At 34.7% G+C, this 22,852-nt stretch overlaps 1 protein-coding gene across 1 annotated transcript in view; it reads left to right on the forward strand.

The window, feature by feature from the left end:
• PAPLA1 (Phosphatidic Acid Phospholipase A1) overlaps nucleotides 1-22,852 on the forward strand; it is a 316,868-nt gene that overhangs the window by 170,857 nt on the left and 123,159 nt on the right. The window contains exons 11-12 of the mRNA XM_090392296.1: nucleotides 11,340-11,488; nucleotides 20,098-20,233. Of these exons, the coding sequence (XP_090248422.1) occupies nucleotides 11,340-11,488; nucleotides 20,098-20,233 (285 nt within the window). The remainder of the gene's footprint in view (nucleotides 1-11,339; nucleotides 11,489-20,097; nucleotides 20,234-22,852) is intronic.

Genomic DNA, 22,852 nt, shown 5'->3' on the forward strand with positions numbered 1-22,852 from the left:
ATAATCTCTGAACCGTTGAATCAACGAATCTCTTGAATTAATGCTCCAAGCACTTTTTCAAAGTGCTTGGAGCATTGTATCAAGAATAAAACTGATTTTGTGCATTGATTTATTACTATGGATGAGACTTGGATTCACCATTACACACCAGAATCCAAACAGCAGTCAAAACAGTGGACAGAAGCCGGTTGTTCAGTACCGAAGAAGACAGTCTGTTCCATCAGCAGGAAAGGTCATGGCATTGGTGTTTTGGGATGCTAAAGGAAATTTGTTTATTAATTATCTTGAAAAGGGTAAAACAATAACCGGGGAATATTATTTCGATCTTTTAACCAGACTAGACGAAAAAATTCATGAGAAAAGACCCAGTTTGCAGAAGGAAAAAAATCATCTTTCATCAGGACAATGCACCTGCCCACAAAGGTGTTTTGGCAATGGGAAAATTAAGGGATCTGTACTGTGAATTCATATTTGTAGATTTAGGGACTCAAAAACACACGTGTTGAACAGATTATTTTATTAATTACAAATAAAATAAAACTTGACGTTTCGACCTCTATATCGAGGTCATCATCGGAAGAATACAACTGTATGCAGAACCAAGCTACATGCTCATGCTTTCTATACCAGTAAACTAAATCTACGTAGTTAATAAATCTTTTTTCTAGCCTGACCTCTAGTGATAAAAAAAAAAAAAAAAAATAAATAAATAAATAAATAAATATATATATATATATATATATATATAAATAAATTATAAATAGATAAATTCAACTACAATAAACTGTTAGAGTCCTCATGTATTAATATTCTGGATAGTTACACAAACGACACATTAAATACCTCCACTTCGGTAAAACAGGCCTTTCTGACCATGCACTCCAAACATACCATAGAATTGACTGGAAAAATACCAAGTCCCTACACCGCACCAAAACCTGGTTTGAGAGAAAATTTAAAGAGTCTTGTGAAATGCTCAAACACAACCCAAATCTCAACAAAAATGATGGCCTCACCATTTCAAGAATGTGGAGGACCCATCTACAACCTGTATAACATCCTAAACTAGCATTAGAAAAATTCCCACTACAAGAAGACAACCTGGTGACTTGGTAAAGTGTTTAGAACATTCAATAGCAACTGAAAGAAATCATTTTGTAACTATCCAGAATATTAATACATGAGGACTCTAACAGTTTATTGTAGTTGCATTTATCTATTTATAATTTATATATATATATATATATATATATATATATTTTTTTTTTTTTTTATCACTAGAGATCAGGCTAGAAAAAAGATTTATTAACTACGTAGATTTAGTTTACTGGTATAGAAAGCATGAGCATGTAGCTTGGTTCTGCATACAGTTGTATTCTTCCGATGATGACCTCGATATAGAGGTCGAAACGTCAAGTTTTATTTTATTTGTAATTAATAAAATAATCTGTTCAACACGTGTGTTTTTGAGTCCCTAAATCTACAAATATGAGTGCTGATCACCGTGTAACCCTAAAAGAATGTACTATGAATTGTTGGAACATCCACCCTATTCCCCAGATTTGGCTCCTTCTGACTTCTATCTCTTCCCAAAACTAAAACTCTTCCTTGCTGGTCAGCGTTTTTCTTCTAATCAAGAGGTGATTGCAACTGAAGAGGAGTATTTTGCAGATCTTACTGAGTACCACTACAGGGATGGGATAATGGCACTGGAGCATCGCTGGAAGTCTTAAGGAAGATTATGTTGAAAAATAAAAATAATTTTGAAATTATAAATTCGTTTTTTCATTGTTAGGCCAAGAACTTTTCAGACCACCCTCACAACTTTCCATTCTAATGAATAGTGATAAATTTGGGAAGAAAATGCAACTTAGATAAATTAAATTTGCCAGGAAATTTTATTCTTGCTTAATCTTTTATCCAAGTGTAAGCAAACCAAGTTTGTGTGAAGTGTTTTCACAGCTAGGCTACTTTTATATAGAGGCTGATTACTTCATATCAGTTGCCTTAGTATCCCACAATGCAAAACTCACATCCTTTTAATTAAATTCTCTGGATTAGAGTTAGGCATAGAAGGATTTTTCACTTGGTTGAAATTAAATTAAATTAAATGTGCCAAGAAATTATATTCTAGTTTATATTTAAGTATAAACAAACAAAGTTTGTGCATGAAGTATCATCATGACTAGACTACTTGTATAATACATGCTGATGATTATCAATTGCAAAGTATCCTGTGATATGAAGGTGATTTGTAACCAACTGAAAAATCTTTCTACATCTAGCTCTAATCCAAAGAATTTTAATAAGGTGATACTACTTTTTTTTTACTACTTGTATATGGGAAATATATTGCTTATCCATTAATTCAAACTGCAGTATCTCTTCTGAGTTTGGCTCTCACTGATGATGATCTCAATAAAGGGCAAAAACTGTCTAGGTAGTAGCCCTTCCTATTATGCATAATGTTTTACATGTCCGAAAGAGTGTGCACTTTGTATTATGGGATATATACAAAGGCAAGCGATGTGAAGTCATTAACCTCTGTATACAAGTAGCTAGGACATGAATATATTTCACACACAAAACATTGTTTCGCTTCCTTGGATAAGGGATTAAAACCAAGCATATAATTTCTTTGTATCTTTAACGTATAATAGAACCAAGGTAAATAAAAAAAACTTTCATCATCTTTCTTTCATCCAGCGATTTTTATTAATAAGGTCTAGCACCTTTCGGCTACTTGTATATGAGATATATTTGATTTCTGCATCACTTCAAACCTGGTATCTCTCCCAGGTCTGGCTCCCACTGATGAGACCTCAATAAAGGTTGAAATTGGTCTGGGTAATGGCCCTTCACATTATGCATAGCATTTTACATGTCTGAAAGGGTGTGTGCTTTGCATAATGGGATACATACTAAGGCAATTGATGTGATGTCATTAACCTCTATATACAAGTAGCTCAGACATGAATATATTTCACGTGCAAAACATTGTTTTGCTTCCTTGGGTAAAGAATTAAAACCAAGTATATAGTTTCTTGGTATCGTTAATATATATATATATATATATATATATATATGCATATACATATTATTATTTATTATTATTATTACTCCAAGACCTCATGGAGTCAACGACTCATCTGGGAGGTCCTTTTATCTCACACACACACACACACACACACACACACACACACACACACACACACACACACACACACACACACACACACACACACACACACACACACAGCTCATCATACCATGTCTTAAACACACTCAAACTCCTTGCAGACACCACACTCTCAGGCAAGGCATTCCAATCATTTACAACTCTGCATGAAAAAACCTGCCTCTCACTCCCCTACTCACACCCTCTTTATACAGTTTCCAGGGATGACCTCTGGTTCTTTCCCGATCTCCCACTATTTTCTGTAGAATTTCTCCAGCATTGATCCTATAACAACCCCTTACCAACTTATAGGTCTCTATCACATCTCTCCTCTTCCTCTGTCCACCAGACTCTGCAAATTACATCTTCTCAATCTTTCCTCATACTCGACATTCCAGAGGTCAGAAACTACCTTAGTCAGTCGCCTTTGGACCCTTTCCAACATCTCTTCATCCTTCTGAAAACCAGGTGACCAAATCTGGGCACAATAGTCTATGTGTGGCCTAATCAAAGCCTTATACAACGGAACAAGAATCTCCCTGCCTCTACTTGTCAGTGTCCTCCTCATCATTCCCAGAAACCTTTATGTTGTCTTCACAAGTTTGGCTATGTGTCCCCTAAATTTCAGATCCTTATCCACTATCACCCACAGATCTCTTATTTCCTCCACCTCCAACTATATATTCTCACCAAGCATAAATTCTGCATCCCATCTTTGTTTTCCAAATTTTAAAACCTTAAATTTTGCAACATTGAACTCTCATCCCATTTCCAGGCCCAATCACTCAGTTTATTCAAGTCTTCTTGTAAGGCCACAACATCTTCACTACAAAATAATAATATTAATGGTAAGTTTTATAAATGCCAGTGAATGAATGAAAACAAAGAGCAAGGCCAACAGAAATATTTTTTTTTATCACTCCCATGCAAACACTAGAGGCTACAAGTCCTATACCAAATGAATGCTGTGTGTGTGTGTGGGTGGGTGGGTTTTGATCAAGAGAGAAGTATTCAATTAACATTCTTCTTAAAAGAGCCAAAGGCTGTGGTCTTGAGGAAATACTTTTTGGGAAAGGTTGTAAAGACCTGAGGTAGATGTAATGAAAGATGACAGGGAATAGCTAGTTCAGTGAGTCAGTAATTCAACTGTAAAAGGATGCTGCTCATGTTGCTGTAGGTTTAGCAGAAATGAAAGATGATGGATGTTAGTTCTGCTGAACAGTGCCCATTTAAATATCTGTGGAAGAGACATAATGTGGAAACTGACCAGCTCTGAGACAGTGGCTGAATTGAGAGAGTCTGATAGAGGAGTCATTAATCAGTTTTTTTCTGAACATCATCAAGAATTTTTAGAGAAGGTTTAGGTGCTTCACCCCAAATGTAAATATAAGAGTAATATTATTCCAGAGTTGAGCAGATTTGAGATTTGTACAGAATAAATAACTGGGCAGATGAAAAGTAATGTCTTGAGCAAAAGTGGATGTCAAAAGTAAGTGTTTTTTTTTTTTTGCAAGAAAAAAGATGAAATTGTGTTTTGGATGTATTGAAGGTGAATGACTATCTGTTATTATCCCCCATTGCATGATGGGGGTGTGTGTGTGGAGAATAGTGTTTAGGGCACTTATTGTAGATGCCCTGGGGAAACTTGAGATGTTTGAGCACTGCAAGGTATGTCATATGAGTAGGATGAATGGAGAGTATTATCAGCAGCAGAACTGTGAACAAGGTTTGAGATCAGTGAGAAATTTCTTTACATAAATGAGGAAGAGGATGGTTGAAATAGTAGAGCTCTGAGGAACACCTGCACTAACAGGAAAACCGGAAGAGAGAACCCATTCGAACATCTGTAACAAATGACTTGGGAGGAAACTGGCAATTACTTTGCAAATGAAGGAAGGCAAGTCATAAGATGGGATTTTCTAAGAAGCCTCAGTGTCAGGCCCTATCAGATATCTTGGAAATATCAAGTGCAATAGCACAGGTTTATCCAAACCTTTCCATGGAATATGTCCAGATGTGGGTGAGATAGGTGAAGAGATCTGCTGTGGATCTTGATTAGCAAAATTCATATCGATGGTCTGTAATAAGCTGACAGTTCCTCTAGATGTTGACTTTTGATAACCTTTTCCATTACTTTAGTCAACACTGAAGAGAGCATCAGGTCGATAACAGGTGTTCTTCCATGCTGTAGGGGAGGATGCCAGCTGAGTATAATGTGTAGATGATAAAGAAGGGATATTGGTACAAGAAATATCTCTTGAGCACATTGATGAGATTTCATCAGGACTAGAAAAGCTTTTGCTATCCAGGTTGTTTAAAATTGTTTTGATGTCTTTCTGACAGAACACCACATGAGGCATGCAGTGTTCCAGGTAAAGGAGGAGGTGATTTACCTTTGTTTTGTATGCAGTATTAGGATGATCAGAATGATATCAAAGGTCATCTTTATCTTCATGTGATAAAGGGGCGAAGCACAGATGAACAAAAGCTATTCCTGACTGTTTTCGCAAAGAACTAGAAAGTGTTATGGTGCTTATTCTCAAGCCAGTTACTAGAAGCTCTTTTCTCTTCGTGGACTGCTTAGGCATATTTTTTGGGAATATGCCTAAAACTGTGGCTTGAATATGGATATAGGATGGAAATTTTGAACAGTGTGAGAAATGAAGGCCATCTTTCCAACTAAGTTCTGTGACAAGATGACCACAGGAGAATGGAGGAGTAAAATTTCAGAAATCTTTTCACTTGTCAATGTTATAGTGCCAAAGTAAATGAGGTTGTGAATGGCACTGAGAGAAGGGTGTTCTACTTGAGATGAAACATGGATGAGATTGTGATCTGAGTTACCAAGAGGAGCAGCCACTTCAGCATTGTACTGGAAGGAGAAATGGTTAAGAAAAGATTGAGTGTTGGATGAGCAGAAGAGGATTGTCAACAAGATGAATAATTTTCTTTAGCTTTGCTACTTGCTTTGCTACTAGAATTATGATTTACTTTAGGCTATTGCTTACATCAAATATTTCTGCTTCTTCAAGTAAGATGACTTCTCTGTTAAAGAATTTAGATTGCAGGAAATAAAGAAGTAAGAAATAAGATTTTTTTTCAGAATTGGAGAACTGTCATGGCATCAGATAAATGATACATAACGAAGCAAGAAAATTTTAAGCCACAGAAGTTTAGTATAGGAGATTCAAGATTACACATTCTTTGGCAGTGAATATCAAATCACACAAAAGCACAAGTACCACCCTTGTGGCAGAAGGAATTATATTATTCAAATGAATGTAGAACTTTTCACTGTAGAAGTTGATATATAGAGCACTTACTTATACGTTCATTAAATCATGTTGTGTTACGTGATCAAGAAATGTTAGGATGTAATCAACAAACAGCAAGCAAACTATGCTGTTTCCAATTGCATCTGATTTTTCACATGATTTAGTTTGCCCATTTTGTTTTGAAGGCATAATTTTTAATTCTGTCTGAAGAGAAAGCTTCTTGTTTGTTCTTTTAAAGAAATATGTGCCATGTGCTTCAAGATCCATCCTAGATGGCAACAGCTAGTCTGACTATCATCAGATTAAAATAATTAGCTGCATGTGAAACACATTTTCTTTAATTGCAGTGAAAGTCCTGAACTTGGAGGACAATCAGCTGTATAGTTCAATGGCATTGTACTTTTTATAGTCTTCCTCTTCCTCTTGTGCCTTATCCCATCAATTGGGGTCAGCCTTCTTACATGATGCGACCTTACGCATGCAATCCCAACTGATTTGTCATGGAGCTTGATGTTGGGGAGAAAGGAATTTTTGTCTGTAGAAGTGTGTGTTCACTGGGCCGGTTTGCCTGTTCTGAGGGACGAAAAACCCAAGTTTCTAGGAGTAAAAAGCCTCCACCTCCATATGAGACCGGCTAACTCACCTTTTAGTGGAAAGAGACCAGATAAAGGTTCCTCACATCATGGACAGGAATTGAACCCAGGTTTTTCCAACCAAAGGGCTTTGTCTATACTGACTGAGCTACAGAGGCTCTCATCTTTTTATAGTAAATCTCAAAATCTAGAAATACTGCTTCATTCAATAGTTCTGATATGGTGCAGTGCATCCATTTTATTGCTTCTTCTATAAGACATCTTATGTGGATAGACTCTCTCTCTCACACAATAGTGATTCTTCATGAGACCTTTTGTATCATTTAAGAGAAGTACATCTTAAATGTTGCATACCTCATATCATATACAGTATTTTGCTCTCCTACATTGCTTCATCAGTGCTCACACTGATGAAGCAGTTCATCTTCCACCAAAAGACAATCAAACTTCCATGCCCACATAATTGAAACTTGCAGTCTGTTGTTAGGAGATCAGTCACACTAAACCACTTGGCCAACTAGCCTGCAAATTTTTTTAACAGGTTTTTCATGGTTGCATCTGATGAATGCAGTTAAGCTTATTAATTTGGTGATAAAATATATAACACTGTTGGTGCTAGCTTTTTTAAGCTTGCCCATGAAAGGCTATTGTAAAATTCAGTGTGGTGAAATTTTATATAAAGATTTTCCGACATCGATTTTTACAGAGGTCATAAATCATTTGCAAATTACTGTATTTTAAAGGAGAAGTGCTGATTGTAAACTTGTAAAGCTAACTAACAAAAAGAATGATATAGAAATTGTTCACAAATTATAGAAATATTGTAAAGGTTAAAATTGTGCATTATGTTGATTTGATGTAACAGAATGTTAAAAGTAATTCTGCCTTAAGTTAAGGGGATTGGACAAGATTATGTTGGCGACTTGAAAATAAACAAAGGTATTGAAGGTCATTCAGATGTATGAAATTGTTGCCGCCAAATCTGAAGGTCAAGACAACAGTGATGTCAGTTATTTACAGAAGATTCAGGGATCTCCGACCCTAAAAACAAGGAGCTTCTGAATCATATAAAAGAGATCTTGAGACTTATAGAGGGTTTGGTTCTTAGGAGTTCTGGGGAGTTTTTTGTCTTGCTGCAGTTTGCTTGATCGTGACCCCTAGGGGAATACCCAGGAGAGGGAGATCATTCTACTGAGATGTATTTTCAGTAGCAGAACGTGCCACGTGTGACAAGATATGTGGTGCCAACAGTAGATCCAAAAACCGATGATGAGCTATACTAAAAATCCTGGACGAGGACCACACCAGGATGACTGCCAAAAGCCATTCAGCAAAGGCTAGGAAATAGGACTGCCACCAAATTTCAAGACTTGTAGGACTGTATACGTTTCTACAAATTTGTGAGTAAATTCTAATATATTAACGCTGAGATAGTGATTAAGAATTGTATGTCCGCTGAAAGCAGCTTTGTTAAAATAGTTGTATAAGAAGTAATTAACTATAAGAAGTAATTATAAGAAGTAATTAAAGCTGAAGATTAGCTAGTATATTTATTGAGAAGAATGTTAGGCAATGATATTGATTGTAACAGCCAGTAATTGCCTAGAGAGAATTTTGAGAGAAATTGTTTAATGTGTATAATTTTATAGAGTGATTAAGGTAAAATAAACATGTTTTGTTTGTTTAAAACTATCGTCTGATTTTTGACCAATGCATTGTCTCACAAAAATAACCGAACCTGTGTGCTAAATTAGAGAAATTGCCATGACTGACTATTTAAGGCATTATTTTAGAAAGTGATCTATTCTATAAGTGTTATAACTATTCTTCCCATGCTATAACATTAATTCAGGGTGGTGCAGTCGAAAAAAACAAATAAATTTTCCCTGAATTATATGGCGAGGGAAATAGTTAACCGTGGTTTGCCTATTTTAGAGGCCTTTTCGCTAACACCGCTAACACTTGTAGGAAGTATAAAGGATTACAAGCAGGAACTAAATTAATAAATTAAGTTAGAACAAGGTAAAGAGCACTTAACAGAAAGACTTAACAGAGAATTAGAAGTTAAAATACACATAGGGAAGATAATGGAAAAAGAGTAGAAAGATTACATTTGGTGCAGTTCGACATAATTAATTGACAAAATAATAATAAAAATAAAATAATATCGTATAAATATCACACTATAAACCTATTGCACATCTCTGGTTCTTTTTCATGTCATCTTGGCATCAAGACATCTTGGTTTTTTTTCATGGCATCTTGGCATCAAGTTTTGCTAACCTTTCCTCTTCCATTCTATTTAAGTGACCATACAACCTTAGATTAGCCTGCTCACACATTCTTGAATGCAAACAATGATGAGTTCCTTTCTATTGTCTTCACTTTTAATATGATTCTGCCATTAATGCCATCTGTTACAGCCCCTGATTTTTCTAAGAACTCTCGTATCTGTGGACTAATCTTTAATCAAGTGCTTTATTTCTAACTTAGCTCTCCGATCCATAACTTAAAACTGGTTTGAACACCGTCTTGTATACCTAATTTGGTGGTTTGGCTAACTTCTCTCTTATTCCATATAAATTTATTTGCCTGCTCCCCACCATACCAGCTTTGCTTATTCTGTTGTCTATTTCCAGATTTAACTTGCCATCATCATCACAAAAAAACTGTGCCAAAATAGCTAAAACATATTACTTATTTTATAGAATCTCCATTCAGAATGCAGCTGAAGTTTTCTATGCACCTGCTATTTTCATAGTCTTTTCATTGCTGATTTTCATGCTAAATTTGTTACAGCTGTTATTCGGTTTTGTTAGAGAATCCTGGAGACTTGCACTGGATCTGTTTAGAGGTACAACATCATCTGCATAAAGTGCTAAGTTTGATATCTTCAATTTCAATATCAGCTTTAATGCCACTTTCTTTCATAATGTGATCCATCTAGATGATGAATAAGAGTTGAGATAATGTGCATCCTTGTCTTACACTTGATTTTAAATTAAACCATCTTCCCGTATTTCCTTCAATTCTAACTTACAACTTAAATATAGTCTATGAATTCCTTTGTATAATGTTCCATTTTCATATAACTGTAGTGTTTTGAGAAGCTTATCCCTAAGCACCTTGTCATATGCCATTTCCAGACCTACAAAACTGAATACAGATCCTGGTCATACTTCCATAATTTCTCAACTATTTGTTGTAAAATGAAAATATGATCCTGCAACCTCTATTTGGTCTGAACCCAGCTTCTTGTTCTCTCAGTTTCTCTTCCAAAATTTTCTCTTGCCTCTTTCCAAGTATGTTTGCATAAATCCTGCATAGCTGCTATTTTAACACATTGCTTAGCTCTCTTACATTTTTCTCTGTATTCTTTTTAGGGAATCAGTGACTTTTATTCTTTCTTCTTTTCCATGACTGCTTCTTTAACATCTTGTGTCCTCCATGAGATTCTTATTTTTCTATCCTTGCAGATAACTTCACATGCCCCCCTAGCTGAATCAATCAATGTTTTCTTCAGAGTTTGCCATTGAGACTCCCAACTTGTTTTTGACTGTTTCATTTCTTCAATAATATTTTTACAGTTCAGTCTACAGCTTACTGTTTAAAGCTGTAGACTTGAATTGTTCTTAAAACTTTTTTACATACTCTTCTTTTTTAATGTGATACTCAGTTTTTATCTGACTTAAAAGTAAGTGATGGTCACTTCCCATTTCAAATCCTGTGCACACTTTTGTATCCTGAACCAGCATGAAGAAATCACTATCAACAATAACACAGTCTATGAGGTTTTTCTTATTTCTTGTGTCTTCTCTTAACATGAACTTGTGCACATATTTATGGTGTGCTGTAGTGAATAAATGTGCAGCTTTTCAAGCCACATTAGGCCAGCCTTTAATAAGCAGGCATTTGATGCAATACTTCTCTCACCTAATGACATTGACAAACATCCGTGACTGTAGCAGGATTTGAACTTGTGATTATTGGTCAGAGAGCAGAGATCAGGGTACGTAATCTATTGTGGCATGGATGTTTGTGAATGTAATTGAGATGGCAGATGAATTTTATTGCTTGGTGTTAAACTGCATCCTGCTTATTGGAGATCTAAATTGAATTGAAATGACTACATATTTGACTTCTAGAGCAAGGTTTCAAGGTAATTTTGATCCACTCACTCACAGAAAATATACATATATTATAAAAGTATAATAGCATATGTACTGTGTAGAATTTATTTAATAAAATTAATGTGACACCTTATCTTCAAAAATTTTGAATTATAATTCACAGAATGGAAAAAAAAGAGAGAGTGATATTTCGCTCGAGACCGCATTTCTTCAAGAGAGCCAATTTCACGAACAGCGTAGGTCAACTACTACTTCAATTGATTATACTGTTGGTGATGATGGAACTGGACAACAAATTGTGGTATATCCTCAGTATGTTCATAATTATACATAACATAAACTATTTTTATATTTTAACCTCTGTTTTCATTTTTTTAAAAATTAAAATTAAGGTGTTTTCTTGTTTAAAGTTCTCAATGCTACAACCACATATAGTAATAAGAGGTGTAGGATTTTTCCAGGAATTTTTCCAGAGCATCTATGAGATGCTCTGATACTATTGCACATTTACTTTTTATATTAGTATGAGCTTCCTATCAGTTTATTTTAAATTAATATATTATTTGAGCCTTTGAGATTACTGTGGTTATGTAGAAATTCTTGAGTTCTGGTATAATGATCAGATAATTCTAAAATACAACTTAATTAGTTGCACACTTTTACTATGAGTTTTTGTACACTTATTCAAGAAAGTTTGTTATTCTCTTTTCATTTAACTGATCAATTATTCCATCAAAGATGGAATAATTGATTTCCATTCCAGCTACTGATATCTAACAGACTATCTCAAAGGAGTATACGAAAAAAAACAGTATGTGAAATTAGTCTAGTAGAGAAGTTAAAAACAAAGTTTATCTTAGAATTGTGTCTTTATACCAAAACTGGCAAGAATAACTGTTATAATTTCTCTAGTATTGTAAGACCATACATTTTAGTCCCCTAAGACACTACTAACTAGTCAATCTGCTTGGTCTAGTCTTTATTTATTTATTTATTTATTTTTATATGATTCTATCATTGATATAATAGGCCAGCCTGATTGGCCGAGTGGTTAGCGTATCCGCTTTCCAGCCAAAAGGCTGTGGGTTCGAATCCCACTGTGGGCTTGGATGTTTATGATTGTTTGTGAAAATACTAGTGGTAGTGGTGGGCGGTAAATGGTGTTGGTGTAGTTGTGGCTCATTGTAGTTGGTGGATTGTGGGTGGTGGTGGAGATAGTTATAGAGTAGGTGCCCTCCCTTGATGAGTCTTTGGACTCCCTGGAGGTGTCAAGTAATAATAATAATAATAATAATAATAATAATCTCTTCACTTCCCTACATTTTTTTCAGAGCTCTGGCCTTCAGTCTTCAATCAGTCATTTTATTTTTAATACAATTATCAGATCCATAACTTTAAAACAGTTGTTTTAAAGTTATGGATCTGAAAATTGGTTTTAACATTGTTTTGTATATTGTTACTTAAACGTTACGATTGATTTTTCTCTTCTCCCACATAAATTTTAGCTAGCACTCCATTATTACCATCTTTGCTATTTATTCTGTTATCTCTTTCCAAATTTAATTTGCAATATTCATTTTAAAATTATGCTCAAATAACAGAAATATTTTATTTTTCAAGAATTGTTCTCCATTGCAAATGTAGTTATTTTTCATCTTTAGTACATCATTTCTATTTGGTTGCATATAACTTTTCAAATTTTTGATATGTACTCTTGAGGAGTGTATTGGTCCAGTTGATGAAGCTCACGTTTTGTCATGGGAAGGAGCCCCAATAAGCATGCTATTTCTCTCTGCACCGTCACCACCTCCTCCTTATCCACATTATTACTGTCATTCACTGCTTCCACTACACTCTACAACACTTTCACAATCCTACCTTACATCCTTAATGTCAGTCACTTCATTCTCCCAACTTGAATTCAAGAAATGCAAGTCATGCGAAACTTGCGTTTCTTGCACTTGCTTACAAAACATTTCTGGCACACTCTCTCTCTCTCTTCATGCCAAAAACTATTCACTTTTGGCAATGAATACATTAATGTGCCATGAATGTTAGAACACTCTGGAAATTAGCCAGTTTTACATGGTTTTTAGCTTTCTTACATTTGTCTCTGTATTCTCTAAGAGCACAAGCTGACTTATTTGCCAGGAACTTTTGATATGCTTTCTTCTTTTCCTTCACTGCCTCTTTAACTTCCTGTGTCTGCCATGGAGTTCTGATTTTTCTATCCTTGCGGACAACCTCACCACATGCCTCTCTGGCTGAATCAATCAGTATTTTCTTCAGGGCTTGTCACTGACTCTCCAAGGTTTGGTTGCTGTTCTCAAATTCTTTCATTTTTTCTTGAATAATGTTTGTGTATTTTAGTCTACACTTCACATCTGGATGCTGCTCAACTTTTATTCTCTTTAAAACTTTCTTACATGTTGTTCTTTTCAATGTGAAATTCGATTTTATCCTACTCAAGACTAAATGGTGATCACTTCCAATTTCAAATCCTCTGTACACTCTGGTGTCCTGCACAAGTTGGGAAACATCACTATCAACAATAACACAGTCAATGAGACTTTTCTTATTCCTTGCCTCTTCTCTCCATGTGAATTTGTGCACATTTTTATGTTGGAACATGGTGTTAGTAATAACCAGTCGATGTCCTGAGCAGAAATCCAACAGATATTTGCCATTATTATTAGTGTTGCTCTTTTCCCCAAATTTTCCCAAAATATTTTTGTATGTCTGACAATCATTTCCTACTCTGCAATTTAGATTCCCAACAAGGACATTGCATATTTCTCAACTTTCAAATCATTCATTCCAGCCAAAACACTGCTACTGTGTGCTCTACAAATTGACATCCTTGACGTTTGCACCTGGATAACATTCTTCCATCTATTTCTCTTTATTTTTTCTCTTATTATTGAATCTCCATACAATACCTTCTTATAACTTCCAGTTTCTCATCCTTTCATACTCTATCTGTTCACTTTTTCTTTCATTCTCCTGTAAAAATAATCATAATTAAAATTCTGAATATTTTTATGTATTGTTTATGTTAGTATGTTTATTAGTTTTGTTTTCATAACACGCATTGTCGGCACTTGCGATGTGCCCATTATGGAAATTGTTTTGTTAAAAGTGATATGTAAAGCAGTTAAAAATTTAATGTACTTACCGGATTTGAATAGTTGTGTTCTTTTTCTTATTGTGCTATCTTCTATCGAAGGTCAGCGACCATCTTGGCGAACAAACTGCGCTCTTGTGCTAATCTGAGCAGTTGTGCACTGCTCTTTCCTGTCCACGTCTTGATGTTGTCAAACCATGATATTCATTTTCTTCCTCTAGTTCCTTTGCCATCAATTCTGCCTACCAAAATAGTTTGTAGAAGTTGGTATTTGCTGTTTCTCATGATGTGTCCAAGATATGATGTTTTTCGTTTCTTGATTATTTGTACAAGATGTTTAGCTTTGCCAATGGATTTAAGACATCTTCATTGGTAATTTTTTCTGTCCATGATATCTTTAGCATTCTTCTGTATAGCCACATCTCAAAGGCTTCGATTTTCTTGATGGTTGTCGCCTTCAATGTCCATGTTTCAACTCCATAGAGCAGAATAGACCACACGTAGCATTTCAGCATTCGGCATCTGACTTCCATGTTTAGGTCTTTATTGCAGAATAGTGTTCTCATTTTCATGAAGGACTGCCGTGCAACTTCAATCCTTGTCTTTATATCTATTTCTGGATCCCACCGTTCATTAAGCCAGCAACCAAGATATTTATATCTTGACACTTGATCAATATTTTTCCCATTGAGTGTCAGTTTCATTGATGAGGCTGGATGTTTGCTGATGATCATGTATTTTGTCTTGTTGATGTTTATATTTATTCCCATTCTTTGGCTTTCTATGTATACTCTGTCAATGAGTTTTTGGAGATCCATAATGTTATCTGCAATTAGCACGGTGTCATCCGTAGGTTGTTAACAATCTTTCCATTTATTGTGATTCCCTCTGGACATTCTTCCAATGCTTTTTTAAAGATTACCTCTGCATATATGTTGAACAGGAGTGGTGAGAGCACACATCCTTGTCTCACTCCTCTTTTGATGTTAATATCACTGGTGGTAATGTTGTCTAATTGAACAGTAGCTGACTGATTCCAATACAGATTTGTTATTAGTCTTATGTCTTGTTCATCTAGCATTATTTGTTGAAGGATTTCTATTAAGTTGGTGTGTCTGACTTTGTCGAATGCTTTTTCAAAATCTATGAAACACATAAAGACAGATTTCTGTTTTTCTATGCATTTTTGTATCAATATTTGGGTACAGAAAAGGGCCTCTCTAGTACCAAAACCATTCCGAAAGCCGAATTGTGTTTCACTTAGAGTTTCTTCACTTTTTCTATAAATGCGATTCTGAATTACTTTCAAAAATATTTTTAATGTTTGGCTCATTAGACTAATAAGTCTGAAGTCACCACAGGAATTCGCTTGGGGTTTCTTTGGGATAGTGATAAATGTAGATTTGAGCCAATCTGATGGAAATTCATCACTTTCATATATTTTATTAAATAGTTTTTCAAGAAGTTTGATGTTATCTGGTTCGATTAATTTTAAAAATTCTGTTTTTTAAAATTATGGGATTGTGGTCTGATGAGATATCTGCTCCAGGATAAGTCTTTGCACTCTTTATACTACTGTGGAATCTTTTATTTATCAGTATATAATCAATTTGATTTCTGACAATATTATGTTGGTTATCTTGAGGCGATTTCCAAGTGTACAGTCTTCTGGGTGGAAGTTTAAACCAGGTATTTGCTATTGTTAGATCTTCTTCCTGACAGAATTGGACTAGGCGATCTCCTCTGTCATTTCTGGTGCCTAAGCCATGTTCGCCAACAATTTCTCCATCACCCCTCTTCCCACTTTTGCATTGAAGTCACCCATCACTATGTTTATATCATGTTTCTTTGTTAGGTTTTTAATCTCTTTTAGGTGTTCATAAAACTCTTCAACATCTTCTTCACTTTTGTCAGCTGTGGGTGCATAAGCTTGGATGATATTTATGTTAACGGGGTTTCCCTTAAGTTGTAACAGCATTATCCTTTCAGAAAATGGAATCTAATTTATTACTGATTTATTGATTTCTTCATCTACTATTACAGCTACACCATGTCGATGTTTGTTCTCATCATTCCCAGAGTAATACATTGTCATATTATCTTGTTGACACTTTCCAGATCCTGGCCATCTTGTCTCGCAAATTCCCAAAATCCGGATGCTCAGCCTCTTCATTTCTCTTGTGGCATTTCTTAATTTGCATTTCTTAAATAGTTGTGTTACTTTAAACAAATTTATTATGGTTTGAAATATTAAGTTTTGTGTTTTATGAGGACATTCTTTTGTCGCTAACGGAGACAATGTGTCAGCCATTATACAGTACTTAGTTTCTCGCTTGCCACGGAGTGCGCATGCTCGCCGAGAGGTTTGATGTGTGATTGACAGCTGACAAGGAAAGCGTTCGGTATCTGAGTAACGGGAGAGTAAACAAGATAGCGTTCGGAAGGAATTTAGAACACAGGCCAGCTGATATTTAGGTTCGAAGGAACTTAAGTGTTTTAAGTGATAGTCGGAAGAAAATTAATAGAATATTCCGAAAAAGGAATCGTGGAACTATTAAGTTTCAAAGTGGAATAATTATTGATGAATAAAAGGAAAATATTGCTATATGCGTTTTAAACGGAATATTGGAGGAAACACTAATTGAAAGATTAATAGTAGATTCCGAACAGGGAATCATAGAACTGTAAGTTTTTTTTATTGGAAGAGTTAAGACTGTCAATAAGCATTTAGTGAATAAAAGAAGAATTTGCTATTTACGTTCTAAAGGAATGTTCGAGAAAACTCTGATTAGGAAGTTTCATCTGTATTAAGGACACCAGATCTGACTATTATTTCTACTGAAGAAAAGAGACAGAATTAAGTCAGGAAGAATTAATGTGTGTTACATAAGTGATGAGAAAGGATCCTGTAAAAATGAAGAATAGTCATATATCTATTGAAAAGGGCCTTGACAGAGAAAGAAACTGGCCATGAACATTTTTGTGATTGTGCAAACAAAGTGTTTAGTCTAGTCTTAAGTGTAAGTTTATTTTTAAAAGCCTTGGATCCAATTAATTTGTAGTTAGTTATGTAAAGTTGTTTGAAGTGTATATATATTGTTTTTGTTTTATTAAATGTGTTTATTTTGTATTTTGGTCTTGAGTCAGTGATTATTTGGATTCTGAAAGAAAGAGTTAAGATCATTGCACCAATTGGAGTGAACCCTTGTGCATATAATAACATATAGGTACACTTGGAGTAAAAAAAATAATTGTTAGAAACAGAGATCATGTCTATGGTAGGATTAATAATATTATGATAATATCTATGAATAATCTCCTCAATATAAAAATCCACCAATTATTAACACTCTCTTCTGATATATCACATGACAATCATTTCTCCGTTTGCTCTAGCTCACATTTGTTCAGAAAGTATTTTTAATCATGGCACTGTTGCTTGTGAGGAAAAGTGGCCAGAATTAACTTATTCACTGAGTTTAGCATGAGGGATTTCATATAACATAGTGTGTGTGTGTGTGTGTGTGTGTGTGTTCAGCATGCTCGTGTGTCATTTTACTTCTTGCTCTCACCTTATTATCCACTTTACCTTCAGCTGCTTCTTTCATGCTGTCATTCATATTTTGTGCATTAAGGTTCACTCCTTCTGTGCAACACTTTTACTATCTTGTCTTATATCAGTAATATTATGTTATACTCCTGCTGTCCACATGACTCACATTTCATGTACTGACACATGAAACATTTCCAACACACTTTTTTCACTCTCGCTTTTGTACCATAAACTATTACACTTGGCAATGTGCATGTTGAACACACATACACACTGAACGCTGCTACTACTATTCTCTATACTTGAACATCTTGGCAGAACAGTTATCACCCATCAGTAACTTCACTATCTTCGCTGATGAGATCTCAGTAATGGTCATAACCAGTGTTCCTTTCTATAAATTCTGGAAAGAATCACTTGTTATATATTTGTGATGAGTGTGAAGATACTTCACAGTCAGTCTATTCACAACAGAGGCTATTTACTTCAAATCAGTTGGCTTATGCTTGGGCAGAGGATTTAAACAGGAATATAATTTCTTGTCTCATATAATTTACTTCATATCCAAGCGGGGGGAGCTTTATAATCCCAATCTAAACATTTAACTTTTTTTGAGCCATTTCAGGTCTTCTGTAAAAAAAAAAAAAAAAAAAAAAAAAAAAAAAAAAAAAAAAAAGCAGTGGTCTTAACTGTGAAACAAAAATCATCTACCATGTAGGACATTCAGAGAAACATCAGCTGAGTTTAATTCCTATTTCTTGTATCTAAAAATTTCATTTGTTACATGATTTTATTCCCACCATTTCTGTTTTTAAAATTGATTGGATCTGTCCATATTTAAGTAGGGTTCTTAAGCATTTTGTGTGTTTTAGTTTTCCTTTTTTCAGAAAAGTGATCTTAAAGTTTTCACTTAATATCACTTGCTAATAATGACTTCTTTTTTCCCCCGTTTCCATTTGGTTTTTATAGGCATTTTACACAGTATCATTTTATAGAGATTATTACCATGTTTGAATAATAATCATCTGGCATCCCTACAAATGCAAACATGCTATCTCATTAAGGCAATTATAGAATCAGCAAATGAAATGTCAGCTGTTGACTTTAATCTGAGCTCTAGTGAACAAACTTCTCTACTTCATTGAATTATTTTCTTTCTTCTCATATATACTTTTGAAAAATTTCAAGATAGCAGTTCCTAATAATGCTGCAACAAACTGAAAATCATGCGGAACTGTCTAGCGATAAGATTCAGTAACAAGTCCATTTCAGGAGCAGAAATTTATCGGCGTTTAAAGTCTTCGGTGGACTTCAGAAATCCGAAGCCATCATAGAACAACATCTAATTTTTAAAGTGGTTTTCCACTAAGGAGAGTAGATCAGATCCTGGAAAATGAAGTGATAGAATCTTAGCTGTATCCTTCTTTCTCGCTCAGCTTTAGCTCTATAGAAGTCTGGATATAATCTCAGCAGCATATGATTCACAAATGCTTTTATTTGATAGCATGGTGTTTTATTTGATACCAAGAAATTATATACTTGGTTTAATCCTTTATCCAAGTGTAAGCAAACAAAGTTTGCACCTGAAGTATTTTCAGGACTGGAGCAACTCATATAAAGAAGCTAAGACTTCACATCACTTTCCTTAGTATCCCGTAATGCAAAGCACATCTCCTTGGACATGTATAATGCTGTGCATTATGGGAAGGTTCACTACGCAGACTGGTTTCATCCTTTATTGAAGTCTTTTTAGTGGGAGCCAAACCCAGAGGTGATACTAAGGTTGAAATAATGCAGAAGTCATATTTTCATATACGAGTTGCCAAAAGTTACCTTATTATTAAATTACTCTGGATTAGAGAAAGTTGTTGGAAGTTTTTTCACTTGGTTATACTATAAATTAAACATACCAAGAAATTATATACTTGGCTTAATCCTTTATCCAAGTGTAAGCAAACAAAGTTTGCACCTGAAGTATTTTCAGGACTGGGTTAACTCGTATAAGGAAGCTAAGACTTCACAAAAAAAAAAAGTCTTGACAAAAGTCCCAATCATATCAGTACTGTTCTAAACAAAATGCACCATAGCAAACTTTCCACTATAACATGTTATGCCAGGGAGTTTGTAATAGTGAACATTGACTGTTGATTGTATAAATTGAAACAAAGCATGTGCATAATATACAATTAATTCAAGTGTCATTTTTTTAATATATTAGAATGACTTCTCAATTTTCTTTTACAGATTAGTGTTTCATCCATCTATATTCTTTGCTATTGGTTCTCCTGTGGCATTATTTCAGATAATTAGAAACACCGATAATATTGGAGAAGCATATCATTTGCCTACTTGTCCTGCATATTTCAATATATTCCATCCAGTAAGTATTTGTTTTGCCACTTAGAAATGTACATAAAGAAGCTAAGTTATAAGTATTATTTAATTCTAAGATGAAAAGCCAAACGGCTATTTTTTCTGGCGAGGTTGATAAGTAAAGGGGATAAAAATCCCTTATTGTTTTTCAGCCAGTATGCGAAACTCTAAGATCGAAAACTACAATCTAAACGTTTCATGCCGAATGAATTGTCGGCATGAAATGTTTAGATCGTAGTTTTCGATCTTAGAGTTTCGCATACTGGCTGAAAAACAATAAGGGATTTTTATCCCCTTTACTTATTATTTAATTCATTAAAAATTCTGTATAACTCTTGTTTATTAATATCACAATGCTGTCTGCACACATGCTCGTGCAGTGTCCTTGTATAAATATTGCATATAATCACAAATAGCCAAGCCTAACTTTAACATGTTCAAGTCGGGAAGTGCTTCCCCATTATATGGGCAGGATGATTTGATGCAAAGTTTACACGGTGTGTTAGTTGCAACCCTTTTTGTAGAATTTTATTGTGGCTTTGTGTGCTGCTCCCGTGTCAGGCTGGTGGTCCCCTACACTGACACAAAATGCTGCATGTTTGTTGCAACTCTTTCGGTAGAATTTTATTTGAAGTTTGCATTTGTGATCTGTCTTAATGACATTGAAAATTTCAAATGCAATCGAACAAACACTTATTTCATGTAATTGAAAATTTGAACAAATGTTAGGACAATTGTTTTTAGTTAGATGCTGTTTTTGGTGGTACAGCAAACAGTTTTGCTTGAGTCTTTATGTGGGAGAAGACATGTTTCATTAGGTAATGCTGTTTTTATCCCAGTTGTCTCTAATTGCCATATTTGTCGACGAATATATTACACCGACTGGAAGTGTCTCTTTATCATATTCAGTGATACAATAAAACTACTTCTTTTTCTTGCATCTTCAGTATAGCGGCTGTTATTGATTTATATTTCACATACAAATCCCTTTCTATCAATTCACTTTTTTTTTTTTAATTATGTCCATCATAAATGCAAATATGAAAGTACAGTTTATAGGATCAAATATTCTTCACTCCACCTACAGATACTTATAACACAAGCACACATATAATATCGCAGATGTAAATTATTCATACTCCATTTTACAGTACTGAAGGTATTTTTTATTCATGCCTATTCTTTCTCTTATTTATATTGCTATTCTTTACATCTTTAGTAAATCAAATATAATAACTAATAATCAAATATGTCATTCTCTTTAATTATTGTGTTTTTATTATATTCTGAAAAGAACATCCCTTTTCACCTACCTCCAACCTCTTCTCAATGCGGGATTAGTTACAGTTGAAGAAACTATTACGAAAAGTCCAACAGATGGTTTGGGTTTCCGGTGAGCAAGCTACGATTGCCCCAACTTGAACGTGTTAATTTTACCAAATACATTTTATAGAATACACATCCAGATGACTTTCTGACTTCTGTTGCTTTCTCCTGATGTTCACCATACTTGGTTGGAAGCATCTTTGCAGTCCATTTTTATGATTATCTGAAATTATTATGATGCAACATGCTTCAACAGCAACTGTTGAAGCATGTTGCATCAACAGTTGCTGTTGATGCAACATGCTTTTTTTTTTTTCATTAATACAATAACAAAACCTCTTATCTCTTTCACTCAAACTTTTTTATTATTATTATTTTATATTAAATCTTTATTTTAATAAAGATTTATTAAAACTTTTTATAATAGAGTGACAGCTGAGTTTTGTGAAGAAAATGGCTACATGATCATTCTGCTGGATTTGGCAAAGACATTTGACAGAATACCACATAGAGCTCTGTGTAACAAATGGGGATGGATATAATACTAGTCATGTGGATAAGAGGGTGGCTGCTAGAGAGATATCAAAAAGTGGTATATGTAGGAGCAGGATCCTGCAGAAAGGCAACTAGTGATGTGCCATATGGTTCTGTGCTAGGACCATTACTGTTTAACTGGTATCTAAATGACAGATGAAATAATCTGAAAGGAAATATTCAGTTGTTTGCTCATGACAAAATTAGGTAGAGTAATAGTTAATCAAGACAGTGTGGAGAGCTTGTAGGATGATTTTAAATAGGCTGTGAGTTTAATGTGGAGGTTTTCAATGTCAGTTTAATGTGGGCAAAAGATAATGGGTGTCAGTTTAATGTGAAGAAATGTAAAGTTATGTATTTTGGGATAAATCAATTACAAACTATGTACAGCATTGATGGAACTGTACTCCAGGAAATAGATGAAGCTATGGATTTTGAGGTGGTGGTAGACAGAGAGTTGAAGTTTAGAGGGCATATTGCTAAGGTTGCTAAAGGTATCTCATAAGATTACTTTGGCTGTTGAAGAACCTAACAAGTAGAGATAAGGAAGTTGCCATTCCTCCTTATAAGGCCTTGATATATCCACATCTGGATTACTGTGTAGGGTTGGTTGTAGACAGAGAGTTGAAGTTTTGAGGGCATATTGCTACGGTTGCTAAGGGTGGCTCAAAAGATGACTTGGCTATTGAAGAACACTAACAAGTAGAGATAAGGAAGTTGCTATTCCTTCTTATAAGGCCTTGATACATCCACATCTGAATTACTC

The sequence above is a fragment of the Typopeltis vanoorti genome, chromosome 5 (assembly GCF_054136105.1).
Source record: "Typopeltis vanoorti isolate ZY-2024b chromosome 5, IOZ_Tvanoo_1.0, whole genome shotgun sequence".
Classification (NCBI taxonomy): domain Eukaryota; kingdom Metazoa; phylum Arthropoda; class Arachnida; order Uropygi; family Thelyphonidae; genus Typopeltis; species Typopeltis vanoorti.